The following is a 15,703-nucleotide window of genomic DNA, read 5'->3' on the forward strand; positions in this document are numbered from 1 at the left end:
ATCAGAAAACAGTTGCTGGTGCTTTACGTTCAGGAAGGGGCGGTGCTCACACCGGGAAGAAGTCAAAAGCTTGTTCGTTTTGTCTGATATAGGTGGCTAAGAGGGGCGGTGTTTTGATATAACCTTTCAATAAAATGCACCGCTCATGCGAGTTGACCCATAACGTCAACACCAGCGCCTTTTTCTAAATATGCAAATCAGAGCTGAGGAATTCAGAGTATCGAAGGCCAAGCCTCCTCATGACTCTGAGATACACGGAGTACCGCGTTATTATTACTCTTATTTAGAGTTCGGGATAGTTTGCAAAGAAGTCCTTACAGCATACACCCTGGAAGAAACGCAGCCACCCCAGTCAGCCGGACCTCATGGACTTCATGTGAGCATCGTTTCGGCAAGATGTGAGATGAACCAGGAGAAAGCAGCGACGGAGGCCAGCGACGCTATGTTGGTCCGCGGCTCTGTAAGTCTGCTACTGGGACGTGTTTTAGCGCCGTGGGCTAATGCTAATACTGTACGTGAGCAGCGATGAGTTAAATGACATCGATCATTGACATTGGATATCTATTGTCGCATGTGCAATTTTATTATCGCCACGTAGTATCACGTTTGTTCTCGGTTTGGAGAGATATACACGTAGTTGGGGTCGATGTAAACAGCTAGCGTGTTAGCCAACATCAACACCCAGATGCCGGTGGCTGAATGACAGTGAACATAACTCACAAGTACTCAATTTGAAACTACAAAACTACGCTTAATCTTCGATAAAAAAATCATTGTATCGATTCAGAATGACACGTTGAGAGTTTATTTTGAGATTCACTATAATTCTTTGACATCTTTGACGTGGTGTTATTGCTGTGGTCTTTATTGCCTAGACTGATGTCGCGTGTAAACATTCATACATGAGTCGTAGGCCCTTACATATAGGCAAACCTGTACTGACTGTACTGCAATTTGTGGACCTACATTCCAAGCAACTAATGGCTGGGTTAGATGTTTAAAATGCTTGCGATGGCCGATCAGCTGAATGGGCTCTTTTGGAGAATGGATGTCTTTATTGTATCTATGATTCCACGTCATGTTATGCTCATCTCCTATCCTGCCACAGCAAAAGCTTTTACTTTTGAAGGGTGTTATTATGAGTGGATGAAGTGATACCCTGCCATTACTTACACACACACACACACACACACACACACACACACACACACACACACACACACACAGCGCCTTGAAACATGTTATCATAATCAAAGTCGTTATATTAGCTTTATTTTTAATGTTATGTTTATCTCTGCTGGAATCATGACACTGAGGCTCCTTGCAGAATAGCCGAGGGCGTGCTAGAGTCAGCCATGCGGTGGTGGTCATCTTTCTAGAGTTCTTTGCCTGGGGCCTGCTCACGACACCTATGCTGAAGGTGAGTAAAGTCTTCAGTTAAGTACACAGTGTGGCCGGACACTTTGCAGACTTTTGCCCTTCATAGTCCAGCTGTTCATCTTACATAATCGTGTGCGTCGTTTCCACTTTACGAGTTTCCAGTAACTTAAACGTTTTTGGTTCACCTCTTCATGCTATTGACTCATATGCACAGGACATCCATACAGTCCATACAGGATGGAGCTACATTTTCACAAAAATGATCTAGATGAGAAAGTCTCAAGCCTATCCATGCTGTGACAAACAAGTATGCAATCGGCAGGTATGCACAGTCACAAAAAATGGCCTCCATGCGGACCAGCCAAGGCAAGCATCCAGTGTACTCTGATATTACACGTTTTGAATCCTTTTTGTAGGCACCCAGAGTCCCCCAGCTGTGTAATATTTGTGTATGTTATGGCTGGACTATGAATTGGGCTTTCATGTGGAAAAAAAAACCAAATGTCAACTAAGCACCGAATACACTTGATTCTTCTTCTGTTAAAAAGGGATGCTCAACAGAGAAAATGATTTTGATGCATGTTGGGGAAGAATCAAAAGGAAATCGTTATGGTGCACTTGCACTTATATTATCAACCAAAACTACTAGGTTACATAAATCCATAGCCTGCCTGCGGTTTAAGCATCTCATGTCTTTTCCCTCAGGTGCTCCACGAAACTTTCCCTCAGCACACGTTCCTTATGAATGGTATGATCCAGGGAGTGAAGGTAATGTCTTCCCAGCCCCTCTTGGCCGTCTGAACATTTGCAACACACTTCATCGCAGTCTTCCTGTCTCCTCTACGCTGTATCATTCATCACCACCTCAATACTCTCTTCCCCTAACAACTTCTCCAAAATTGGTAGTAGTACAATTCTAACAAAATGGCTTGCATCAAGGTCTACTTTTGGGTGCTAACCTGTAAAGAAGTGTACAGAGGCCTGTTAGTAAGAACGAATGAAGCGAGGAGGCATCTTGCCTCTTTCCCACTCATTCACTCAGAAGTGTAAGTGAACACTGGTTTCAGCTCAAAGTCGAACCCTATGAGATTAAAAACATTGAGTTTTGGGCTGAGTGATCTAGGAAGGAGGGGGGACGATTGATCACCATGCTGACGACGATTAACCTTTTTAAAACTAGTGCCTTTAATGAGCGTTATAATGAGCGATGTTGTAAATGAAATACCCTACACACCTTGGCTTCTTTGACACTTAAAGTTTACAAGAGTGTCTTGAACGCCTATAGTGTCAAAGAAGCTTAACTCTCTCAGATTCAGCCATCAACACAAACCTCTGCTCAGACGGAGCTCCACAGATAAACACACATCTCGCCGTCGGTGTCACTTCGTTGTGTTGTTCCTAAAAATTCATAAATTAGTTGTAGGCCTAATTTTCACTTATAGCCAAACCTATGCTGACCAAAATTTTAACAGTTTAAAGGATAATTCCTTGACTTCCAAACATCAGAGTGCCTCAGAAAAGACACTTGGACACATAAGCGATGTATCAGCACTAACACGTCTTCTGTCCTTGTTGCCTCAGGGTCTCCTGTCGTTCCTGTCCGCCCCTCTGATTGGTGCCATGTCAGACGTGTGGGGAAGGAAGTCCTTCCTCCTCTTGACAGTCTTCTTCACATGTGCACCCATTCCCCTGATGAGGATCAGCCCATGGTGTGTGTGTGTGTGTGTGTGTCTGTGTGTATGCGTGCGTGCGTGCGTGCGTGCTCACACTTCCGTTTTGATTTCCACATAGCATCTGTTAGGCTGTGCACCAACTAGATCATATCTAGTGCAAACTAGATCATATAATAACTGAACCATAGCTCATAAAATAACTGAACTTCAGTTCAGTTATTTTATGAAGAATTGAACTTTAGTTCAGTTATTTTAAGCCTTCCTCATAAGCATGGTGCTGTTATAAATGTGTCATTGGCTACAGCTGGCTAAGGTTGCATCATCACTCACAATTACCAATATGTTGTCTACCTTTAGAAATAAGTCATGGTGAACTTTGAGACAGCTGTTATTTAGTTTTGTTAACAAATTATTCATTTGTGTATCACCAACTCCGTTGTGATCTTCTGAGTACTGAGAACATGATTAAGACCCACTGAATCTTCTGGGTCCCGAGGTTGGAGTTTGGTCTAGCATACCAAGTACATTCATGTACACGGCCATCAGACACAGACTACACAAACTCCTAAGGAAGGGAGCGAGACGCTGGGTAGAGTGTGTGGGCCCTCACATGATGCCCATGTGACTGGGGGGGCTGGAGGAGGAGAGTGAGAGAAAATGAATGAAGCGTCAAAAGTGGGATGTTTGTCATGACACAGGTCCCATTATGTTTGATGGACATTGTGGTGAAAGTGAACGAACCAGGATGGAGTGATCCATGAATTTGACCCTGGCTTTGCATCAGAACTGATGATCTGTTGCAAGCGGAGGTCCACTAATGAACAGCGGCTCATACTGCCTCCGCTTGCTGAACCACGCCTCTCCCCAGAGACACTTCTCGTGACTCAAAGCACTCGCCGTCAGAGGAGACTGAAAAGAAACCAATCAAGGGTCTTAATCCTGACTCCTATCCAGTCGGTATTGTTGCAGTATCTGCACTAACCATTGGATAACTTTGTTAAAGAGAACCACATATCATTCTCCCAGATTCTGTTGATCTGAGGGGAGCGTTGAATGTGTTTATGTCTCCCCTTACAGGTGGTACTTTGCACTGATCTCTGTGTCGGGCGTTTTCGCGGTGACCTTCTCTGTCATATTTGCCTACGTGGCTGACATCACCGATGAGCAGGAACGCAGCACTGCCTATGGACTGGTAACGATGGATGCACTATTTTCAATCTGTTCAGTTGCATATAATCTGTTTGAAAATTGGACCATGGATTTACTCTCACTACTTTTTATTTTTATTCGGGTGTTTTTATTTGGGGTTTGTGTTTCATTCCCTGGTCTGTAGCAGTACAGAGGTATTATCGTAGGGGGGAACACAGGGGTATCTGATGGCACTAGTTATGGCCACTGTGCATGCCTACAGACTTTTTGTTTAGGCGGAAGCAAAATAATCATTTTAAATCATTGAAAGCTATATTGGGGACACGGGAGCAAGTACATTAATGCAGCGGGGGCTTACTTAGCGATAAATGACCAGCTGGCTGTACCTTATCCCTTAGTTCTGATCCTCATCTTGATGATGTTGTGATGTACCTTAGTGTGCCATGTTCTAATTTCACCGTCTGCTGTGTTCAATCTCTCGGTAGGTGTCCGCTACCTTTGCTGCCAGTTTGGTCACCAGCCCGGCCATTGGGGAGTACCTGTCCGCCCAGTACGGAGACAGTCTGGTGGTGCTGGTCGCCACTGTGATTGCGGTGGCGGACATTGCCTTTGTGTTCTTTGTGGTTCCGGAGTCGCTGCCAGACAAGATGAGGCTGAGCTCCTGGGGCTTCCCCATCTCCTGGGAGCAGGCGGACCCCTTTGCTGTGAGTCTGCTGGTCGTGGTTGCTCCTAGCTCGGGCTAGGAGCAACCAGCTAGTTTAAACTTTTAAACCTTTACACCAAGTGTTTATTTTTGTTCAAAACAATTGCTGGTAATGTATGTCTTATTTGAGCAGGCAGTATGAAATGTGCAATCTAAATGAAAATCAGTAATACAAAAAGAAAAAAGCCACTTGAACAATGATCTGCATAAGGAAAGCCTTACATGGTGTGATATAGAACAGAGTCAAATAGACTTTTAAGACTATCCATCCATTAAACTCAACAGACTGAACTACCTCGAGAGATCTCAGGCCAAAGAAAGTTAGTCACACATTAACCCCAAGAGGTGAGCTCTCATGACCCCTGGGTAATAGGGCAAACACTAGGGTCAGAAGGTACTTCATCCCCCTCACACACACTCAAACATCACTCACATCTGACTTATACTGTGTGTGTGTGTGTGTGTGTGTGTGTGTGTGTGTGTGTGTGTCTGTCCCCAGTCTCTGCGCCGTGTTGGAAAGGATAGCACAGTGCTGCTGATCTGCGTGACGGTCTTCCTTTCGTACCTCCCTGAAGCGGGACAATACTCCAGCTTCTTCCTCTACTTAAAACAGGTAACAAGGCCCATTTACTCACCAGGCACATCAATAAAGGTTAGCCATTCAAAGTTCAAGGACGGGGTGTGGTGAATCGTTCACTCACTAGAAACGCACCGACAGAAAGTAAACCCTGTTTGAATAAGTCCCTGCCCACAGTCAACATTTAAATAAATGCAAAATGCCTTTGGGTCCCTTTTGGTCTACACTTAGTTTTGTTGTAGAGGCTTTCACTATCTCCTCTCACTGCTTGTTGGGTGATTGACGTTAACTGTTAACCCGAAAAGGCCTTTAATGGATGACTCATGGAATGACATGCATGCCACCAAGAGAAGGCAATTTGTATCTATATTTACATTAGAGCCCGACCGATGAAGGATTGTTAAGGCAGATACCGCTACAAATATTTGGTGATTTAAAAATCTGATATATTCCGATATATCGGCCGCTATATATTTAAAAAATAAATTCCAGAAACGCGTAACAAAACATAAACAGATTTCCATAAAATTGGTTATTTGTAGTTATTTATGAGTCCTCACTAAAATAATATGGTAATGCAGTTTAAAAATAAACTTTATTTTATTGTTTTATTGTCACAACAGAAAAGTACGAAACCCGTAAAGGGACATGGGCTAATGTTTTTGTTTTTTTAACGTTTCTCGTATCTGAAAGTATCTGGTGCTCACGAGAAAGTAGGCCTATCTCGTGTGTGTGTGTGTGTGTGTGTGTGTGTGTGTGTGTGTGTGTGTGTGTGACGTCAGCGAGTGAGTGGAAGAGCAAGGAGAGCGAGCGGTAGTGTGCGTGTCACTTTAGTCAAGTAATGAACGAGTCCGGTTGTGTGTAAGAAAGAATAAAGTACCCAGCCTGTCAAGAATCGGTGGCCGCTGCATTCCGACCTATAAGCAGATCCACTGCCGGTCAAAGTAAAGGGTGTTGCCCCCGCGAGAGCATCAATACCCTGGAGGGAACGTCCCCCCTATGGAGGCGGAGTGCAAAAGGGTATACGTGCTCCAATAGTGCGAGATAACAATAAAGCACATTCATTTGAATGATTTTAGCTTGTGTGTGATTTATCGCGGGCACGGGTGGGGTAACGGGCCAAATATTAACGGGCCTCTGCTAGGGGTGTGCACGTGTACACATTTTTCATAATTTACCAGCTCTCGTTTGGAATAATAATCACTGCGCCATTCGTTTCAATGGGAATCGCGACGGTCTATACTTTCAACAAAAAGTGTACATATTTATAATTTGAAATTCGTCCCAGCCGTTATACCACAGATACTATAGGGTCTATAGCATTTGTGATTACAGTTTAATGTAACAGTTAGCTGACAACATTGTAATTAACACTGCAACTGCAAATTAACCACATGGAGATAACCATGGCAACCGGTCAAACAAATTTTCTTTTTGTGATCATTCTGCTCGCGCATCCGCCGTGTTGATAAACAAATAATCCCCCTTTAGCGCGACTGCGGTCCACTTTAAAAAAAAATTAAAAATCATTCATTAATTTAAAAAAACGGTTAACCGTGTACACGAAAAAAAAAAGGGGTCGTGTAACCGTTTACAATTTCTTGTAACCGTTCACACCTCTAGTCTCTGCGGGGCAGATCCGCCCCTCTGCGGGGCAGATCTGGTGCTGGACATTGCGGGTGTGGGTCTCAAAAAATGGACCCGTGCAGGACTCTGGCCTAGGCTATTGGAAATAAACAAAATATCAGAAAGCAGAGTTGGTTGGGCCGCATTAGCCATGTCAGCATCATGGACAGCATTGTAGCTCAGCTGACTTGGAATCTGACCTACCATGCAACTGTTTGGGCTACAATTCCTTTAGAGATACTTTCTCGTGCCCACCCAACCAACGCGGCCCAACCTACTCCGCTTTCCGATACTTTGTTTATTTCCAATAGCCTAGGCCAGAGTCCTGCACGGGTCCATTGTTTGAGACCCGCCCGCGCCCGAACCCGCAAAGTTCAGCACCGGATCCGCCCCATCACCCGTGATAATATCAAACTGAAATCCGCACCCACCCGGACCCAATGATATTTGGCCCGTTACCCGACCCGTGCTCGCGATAAAACACACACAAGCTAAAATCATTCAAATTTATGTACTTTATTTTTAACTCGCACTATTGGAGCCGTATACCCTCTTGCGCTCCGCCTCCAACTATGAGCTGGTTTGTGTTACACCTTTCCTGCTGTCGGCTCCCAGACCGTAGTCGAGGAGCACAGGGGAGACGTTCCCTCCAGGGGGCAACACTCGGGGGCAACACCCTTCACTTTGACCGGCAGTGGGTCTGTATATAGGTCAGAATATGGTCGGAATGTAGCGGCCACCGATTCTTGACAGGCTGGGTACTTAATTCTTCTATTCTCACAACTGGACTCGTTAATTACTTCACTAAACTGACACGCACACTACCGCTCGCTCTCCTCGCTCGTCCACTCACTCGCTGACGTCACTCACACTCACACACAAGTTCTGATAAATAAAATGTATAAAAATACAAACTTAAGATATGAAACTCAAAGTCCTTTGAACAAAAACACAATAACCCCCCCCACCCCCAAAAAAAAAAGATTAAATATTCATTAATCGTCCATTATAAATGCACATACCGATAGTTTGGAAAATGCCTAATATCGGCCTGCCGAAAATTCTGATTAAGACATTTTATCTTTTGGTTGTTCATAAGTAGGACATGATAGGACGTGTAACTGATGGGCAGACGTTTACTATTTATCATAAATGCTTGTTTGTTCTAGGTGATCAAGTTCTCCCCCGCAGCCATTGCTGCTTACATCGCCATGGTGGGGATTCTGTCCATCATCGCCCAGGTAACAAATCCGTCTAAAGCTCACTGTTGTGGGCACATGATATCCTTAGAATATTGCTAACAGTCTGATTGATTTCTTACTGTGTGTGTGTGTGTGTGTGTGTGTGTGTGTGTGTGTGTGTGTGTGTGTGTGTGTGTGTGTGTGTAGACGGTGCTGCTCAGTGTCCTCATGAGAACGGTAGGGTATAAGAAGACGGTTCTACTGGGTCTGAGCTTCCAAGTGCTGCAGCTGCTGTGGTACGCCTTCGGATCTGAGTCCTGGTGAGTCCTGTTTGTGTTACACAGGTCCACACAAGTCGGAATATCATCCCAATTACACATTTTAGCTGTGGAATAACTAAGGGGCTTTCATGCTATAGTTGGCCGCCCTGGGCTAACTCTCACTCAGGAAAGTGTTCACACTAGGACTTTAGTCTGGTGCTCACGGGCCATGCTCCAGGGCAGAGTTAGCACCGTCCATTCAGGCTAACTCTAGAAATCACTGGCCCTGGTCCCTGTGCCAGTAGAAACCTGTGTTGACACGGGTCGAGTAAACCCTCTGATTATTCTTATTATAATGGTGAAAAAGCACCAAGATGACCGCTTCGGAATTACATCATGTGAAAGCCTTCAAAAACAGTACAACGAAAAGGTGAATTGCTCCTGATGTGTGTTACTCTTGTGTGTGTTGTTTAGGATGATGTGGGCGGCCGGCGCCATAGCAGCGCTGTCCTCCATCACCTTCCCGGCAGTCTCTGCTCTGGTCTCACACAGTGCCTTGCCTGACCAGCAAGGTGAGCTACACTCCTGTCTGCCTGCCCCTCTGTATGTGCTTACTGTATATACTCTATTAGGGGTGGGACGAAATATCGATACGGCGATATATACTGCGATATGAGAATCAATACACTGGCGCCAAATATACAGTCCCCTCTGAAATTATTGGAACGGCAAGGCCAATTTCTTGGTTTTTGTTGTTCACTAAAGACATGTGGGTTTAAGATCAAAAGATGAGTATGAGACAAGAGTTCAGAATTTCAGCTTTTTTTTGCTTGTATTTATATTAGTGCTGTCAGTTTAACGCGTTATTAATGTTATTAATGGCGTTAACGCAAACCAATTTTAACGGTGTTCATTTTTTTATCGCGCGATTAACGCCCTTTTGGCTTGGCAAACGTTGTCGTTTTTTCACCTGCTGTCTAGCAACAACTAGTCACGTTAGAAAAACTACAACACCATACCGGATCTAGCTACACCAGAAACAAAACAACAAGTACGCCGCACAAACTTGTTGGGGCAAGCAAGGATACGGAGCGGGTGAAAAACTCCTTAAAAGTGTGTATGTGTGTGTGTTTGTGTGTCACTCTGTTCGAGCCTGCACGAGAGTTCAATGTTGTCATTAGCTGTTACGTCTTTCTGACCAATCGCAGTTCAAGGCCCACCTGGGCTGTACCACTTCGGGAGGGGCCGCTCAGTAAGTCCCCTATAGACAACATCGAATTGGTTGCAACGTTGACAGATTGTGTGTGTTGCGTCTGTTGAGTGAGTGAGAGGTTGCGGTTGCACAGTTCAGGCTGCCGAACGGCGCTGCAAGGAACCTTTTTTAAACGCAGTATTGTTATCCCGCAGTAATCAGCCCGACAGCCCCGAAACGTTAACGGCCCCCGATTATTACCATTACCGCGTTATTCGATAGCCTGGTAATGTGTATAGGCCCACGTACGGTAGGAATATTCAAACTGGTTTAAATAATACATTTAATAGTATTTCCCATCTTTGCTGAGCAAGAGTTTTGTTCGAAAGTTCAGTGATTGAAACAAATAAAAGCCTGGGCTATTGAAGTTTTACGGTAGGCCTACCACTGTAATGCACCTACCCGATGTCAAGTGGACCAGGTTGATTCACTGCGGGTCTCTCTTCTTGCTGTCCTTCTCAACACTCTCTGATCTCACTAAAAGGCTAGCAGCACGAAATCAAGGGATATTTAGAATAGAAAAAAATGTGTGATTAATCGCGAGTTAACTATGACATTAATGCGATTAATTGCGATTAAATATTTTAATCGCGATTAAATATCTTAATCGCGATTAAATATCTTAATCGCTTGAAAGCACTAATTTATATTTAGATGTATTGAACAACTAAGGATATATCACCGTTTGTATTAGACCACAGCATTTTTAGGTGAGCAAATGTAAAGAAACAAAAAGTCTTACGTAAATAACATTAATATTTGGTGGCATAACCCTTGCTTGCAATAACTGCCTCAAGCCTGCGACCCATGGACATCACCAAACGGTTGCATTCTTCTTGTTGGCCATGTGCTTTGGCTCATTCTCCTGTTGCATGATAAACCTCCTCCCGATTAGGTTGGATGCATTTCTACATAAAGTGGCAGACAAAATGTTTCTGAATACTTCGAAATTTTTCTGCTGCTACCATCATCAGTTAGCCTGGGTATACCCATGCTGCCTTGCGGGTGATTTTTATTTCGCGCTGCTAGGCAGCCTTGATTCCATGGATCAGATTTTCGCCTGAGATAGGGAACCAATCACAGAACGGGGAGGGACGGCAAGACGATGACGACGTCTATGCGACACACCCATCGTCTACCTCATCGAATTTCTGTCGCTCTAAATATGTCATCTGGTATAATTGATACGATTGGCTATGAGCTACGTACAGACACATATGATAGACATTCGTAGTGCCCAATAAACGGCTCTGGACAATTGTAAACCACGCCTCAAATACGAGAAAATTTATGTGTGGTTCCCAGACCTCATCTCAATGTAGATTGAGATGAGGTCTGGCGTTAGCCAGGCTAATCATCAGTTACATCATCAATAAATATTAATGAGCCTGTTTCAGAAGCAGCCATGCATGCCCAAGCCATGACATTACTTCCTCCACGCCTCACAGATGAGCTTGTATGCTTCGACTCGAGCAGTTCCTTACTTTCTCCACACTTTGGCCATCCCATCATTTTGGTAGAGATTAATCTTGGTCTCATCAGTCCATAAGATAGTGTTCCAGAAGTTTTTCGGCTCATCTCTGTACTTCTTTGCAAATTCCAATCTGGACTTCCGATTCTTACTGCTGATGAGTGGTTTGCACATTGTGGTATGGGCTCTTTATTCATTCTCTCAGAGTGTTCTTCTAACTGGATTGTGATACGATCACCCCTGCACTCTGGAGGTTGTTTGTGATGTGTTACGATACTAGGAATAGGGTTCATTTTAGGGTGCTTAGAGTTAGGGTCAGTACTGATGTCACACAGAGGGGGCGGTGGTGAGGTGCTCATCACAGGTAAGTAGCAACAGCTGAGTGGGCAGGGGACTCTCAGAGTTTTGAGACTGAGTGGAGAGTGCCTGGTTTCAGCAGGTGCGAGGGATGAATGAAAGTAACCCGATGGACACATGTCCATCGGGAAAGTAACCCGATGGACACACGTCCACCAATAGTCTAAAAACTTAGACTATTCATGCAGAGCTATTTAATGTTTGATGAATCAACCTAAAAGGCAACACCTTGGCAACAAGAAACACCTGTCAGTTACATGTTCCTTTACTTTTGCTCACCTAAAAATGCTGTGGTCTAATACAAACGGTGATATATCCTAAGTTGTTTAATACATTTGAAGGTAAATGCTAGCAAATAAAAGCTGAAATTCTGAACTCTTGTCTCATACTCATCTTTTGATCTTAAATCCAAATGTCTTTAGTGAACAACAAAAACAAAGAAATTGGCGTTGCCGTTCCAATACTTTTGGAGGGGACTGTATATATATTTATACAAAGAGTATAAGAGTTCTACAGGAAATATCTCCCCAAATATTGATAGTTTAATTAATACAGTTAGGCGCTCTAAACAGATTTCTCCTCGAGGTTGCGCTCAACACATGAATGAAGGGAACTGAAGTTAATTAACCAAAGACGAGTAACTGAAAAACTCAGTTTGGACCGTGAACAAAGATCGAAATCCAGCACTTCACCTTTTCATAGTCATTTTGTGTTCATCGTTAGACATATATCGTGATGTATCCTTATAGGATTGTCTAACAATATATCGATTCATTGCAGAATCGCTGTATTGCGATATTATGGGTATTGCGGGCCATGTATGGTATCGTGAGGTACCCCGTTATTCGCACCCCTAATGTGTATTGTGTGTAGGAGTGGTGCAGGGCATGGTGACGGGGATCAGAGGCCTGTGTAACGGCCTGGGTCCCGCTCTCTACGGCGTCATCTTCTTCATGTTCAACGTAGAACTTGATGAAATCACGCCGGTCACGGCAGAGAGCCACTCTCAGGTAAACACACACACACACACACACACACACACACACACACACACACACACACACACACACACACACACACACACACACACACACACACACACACACACACACACACACACACACACACACACACACACACACACACCCTTTGAATTGTATTTTAGAAAACCCAGGTGGTTCAGCTTTTTAACGTTTAGTTGAAAAGTTTCAACGCTCGATGTCTTTTCCAAACTCTTATTTTGGCAGTCCGTGATCCCTGGCCCCCCCTTCCTGTTTGGAGCGTGTGCCGTGATTTTGGCCCTGGGCGTGGCCATCTTCATCCCCGATCACCACCGATCGCCCGAGGATAAGGCCGGCAGCACCTCTACCGCCCACTCCCAGAGCGCCAACCCCCTGGCCATTCCCACCAGCGACACGGAGGACCATGAGCCCCTCCTGCAGGACAGCAGCATGTGAACGGTGTCACGTATCCTCTCCGATCCCACCACCTGTCACGGCCGCGCGCTTCGCCCTGCCTTCTCTTCTCCCCGTCTCTCTCCATTGCCCTCCCCCCCCCCCCCCCCCCTCAAGTAACCCTGCCTCAGTAAACATATGTTATCCAGAACTCTCTAAAGACTTATTTTTCTTTCGCGTGCAAAGCAGTTGTGAGTGACTTGTCCGACACAAGAGCATACATGCATGGATGTACGCATGCACACACCCACAGCGATCGCAGGAAGGCCCCGTTAGAGGGGGAGCCGGGACGTTTTTTTGAATTGCTTTGGTCTGACCGACGCCGAGAAGAGGACAGAGACACTTTGCCTCCCGGTATTATTTTTTAGAATCCTTTGGACTGTGAGTCTTTTCCCGGACATCACCCGGGTGTTTCTAGAGGTTGTACCCCGGCTATGCCTCTGGGGGAGGGGGAAGGGGGTAGAGCAGGCATGGCCGACGGGAACTCTTTCCTCAGGGACCACAGCTCTCACCAATGTCCTTCCCATGTGTTTGTGGTAATCTGGAACCATGTCTTTCATTATATCGCCATGGAGATGACCTCCACGTTATGTACGTTATCAGCTATTCTGGAATCGTCCGTTACTTTGGCAACCGCCACAGGGGTGAGTGTGAGGGTGCGTGTGAGTGTGTGTGTGTGAGAGATGAATCTCATCAGTCCAGCAAGCCACCGTGAGGCATACTTTTTAAAAAGTAATTTGTCCACAAATTCCTTTTGTTTTAATACTTCAAGCATGTTTTTCCCGACGCATACAGAGAAGATGTAAAATTGCTTCTTTGCGTTACCTGCCATATTGGGTAGGGTAAATGAAACCCTTGAAGTTTGAAAGTGAATGAAAGTTACTGACATTGTTATTGCCAAGGTGTGTCTGTCAACCAGGCGACTAGGGAGTACAATTACTGTGCCATCTCTAGATGAGGATCTTTTAAAATGCCAACAAACCTGGAAAAGACATTCCAGATTCACCCACGCCCCCCGGTCATGTGACTGCTGGCCACTCGGTGCTAAGCCCTGCTCTAATCTAGACTAGTCTCAGTACTTATCCCTGGTATAGCCTAGCTAGTCTCAGTACTTATCCCTGGTATAGCCTAGCTAGTCTCAGTACTTAGCCCTGGTATAGTCTGGCCTGGTCTCAGTGCTTAGCCCTGGTATAGTCTAGTCTGGCCTTGTCTGGGTTTAGCTTAAAGCCTAGCCCGGATTAGCCATTATCCGCACCATGGCTAAGCAATGTTACTTGTGTACTTCTAGTCCATCAAAAGTGAAAAGATATATTATCTATAAGCCTGATTTCCTCTGAAACTTGAAGAAATGTCAGTCATATCAAACGTTTCCCTCTTTAAACACGGTCAACATAAATAGTACTGCTACTCATTCCGCTCCGGTCCTAGACTTTTCAACTGCTTCCCTCCCACTAATTGGATATTGGTAGTATATATAGTCCTATATTATTAATATATTACCTTGATATTGGTTATATTCTAATTGGCTGTGGGTAACCCTTCTAGGCTGTGCATTCTAGATCCTCTTGACATCACGGCTGCATGTGTATAGTGTAGCTTCCCTCCTGTTTGTGTTAGCGGGACCGCCATAAAGTGGGAGTCGGGGCGAGTTCCGCCTCCAGGGCAGGCTTGTGATCAGGGGAATGTGTACAGACATCCTTTCAATTCATAATGTACAAATATCCATCTTATCAGGACTTGTTCTCACATAGTCAGGATCCACTTGCTATTGCAGTAAACCGGTCAGCTCAGCCTGCAAGCGAGGCCAATAACGACCTCAGAACGCCACGGGTGTACAAGGGGAGCTCGCCCTAAAGCGGTAATCCCTGTGGAAGTCGCCAGTATTTTAACACAGACGTCACCATCTTATCAGCTCTGTAAATGATTGGTTAATGGACCCATTGTAAATGTCCGTCATCATAATGTGATGATGGCAACTTGATCATAATTTCTGAGCAACGGTCTGCATGGCACAAGAGTGTGGAGCCAACATGGTGAACGGGAGCAGCTTTAACGGATCCGCCATGTCTGAAGAGATGCCTGGTGTACCACTTGGCTCATTTCTAGGAGCTCAGACTTTTTAGATCCTTCCTTTTATAAAGCAGCACTTTTTTTCCTTGATCAATATTAATGTGTGTATATATATATAGAGAGAGATAGATAGAAGCATATATATAAGGTGTTTGATATGGCTAGTTTAATGTAGCCTTCATTAATCTTAACAAGGAGTTAAACATTTATGCAGTGAAAACAATGCTGATTTCCAAATGATCCATGTTGCGTTTATGATGCGGTGAGATTGCTTTTCATTTCAGCAAAACGTGTGCCTCTGGAAATGAGAACTTTTTTTAATGAATAAGTATGTATATGTTTTGCATTTGTATTTGCATAATTTGAGCTTATTAAAACTATAATTTTGAATCGCTTGCAATGTATTAATAAAAATGATTGATCTGGATTTGACTGCTATGGATTTATTGGTGTTGTTTTGCACATTTCAGGATTGCTTAATAGTTTAGATGCTGTCAGTTTAAAGAATCTTGCCTGAACTCAAACACTTAAGCAGTGAGTCTTTTTCCAG

General features: G+C 44.4%; 1 protein-coding gene across 1 annotated transcript; it reads left to right on the top strand.

Annotated features, from left to right (window-relative positions):
• Nucleotides 1-190: 190 nt before the first annotated feature.
• Nucleotides 191-15,555, top strand: mfsd14bb (major facilitator superfamily domain containing 14Bb; the record flags this gene model as incomplete). Its single annotated transcript, XM_079732789.1, has 12 exons — nt 191-460; nt 1,328-1,420; nt 2,086-2,148; nt 2,962-3,089; nt 4,131-4,245; nt 4,688-4,906; nt 5,405-5,518; nt 8,278-8,349; nt 8,497-8,609; nt 9,024-9,121; nt 12,503-12,639; nt 12,877-15,555. 12 exons carry the CDS (start codon nt 191-193, stop codon nt 13,084-13,086), a joined length of 1,632 nt encoding a protein of 543 aa, XP_079588915.1. The 3' UTR covers nt 13,087-15,555.
• Between the last annotated feature and the right edge of the window lie 148 nt (nt 15,556-15,703).

This window comes from Pollachius pollachius, assembly GCF_949987615.1.
Source record: "Pollachius pollachius genome assembly, chromosome: 1".
Lineage (NCBI taxonomy): Eukaryota > Metazoa > Chordata > Actinopteri > Gadiformes > Gadidae > Pollachius > Pollachius pollachius.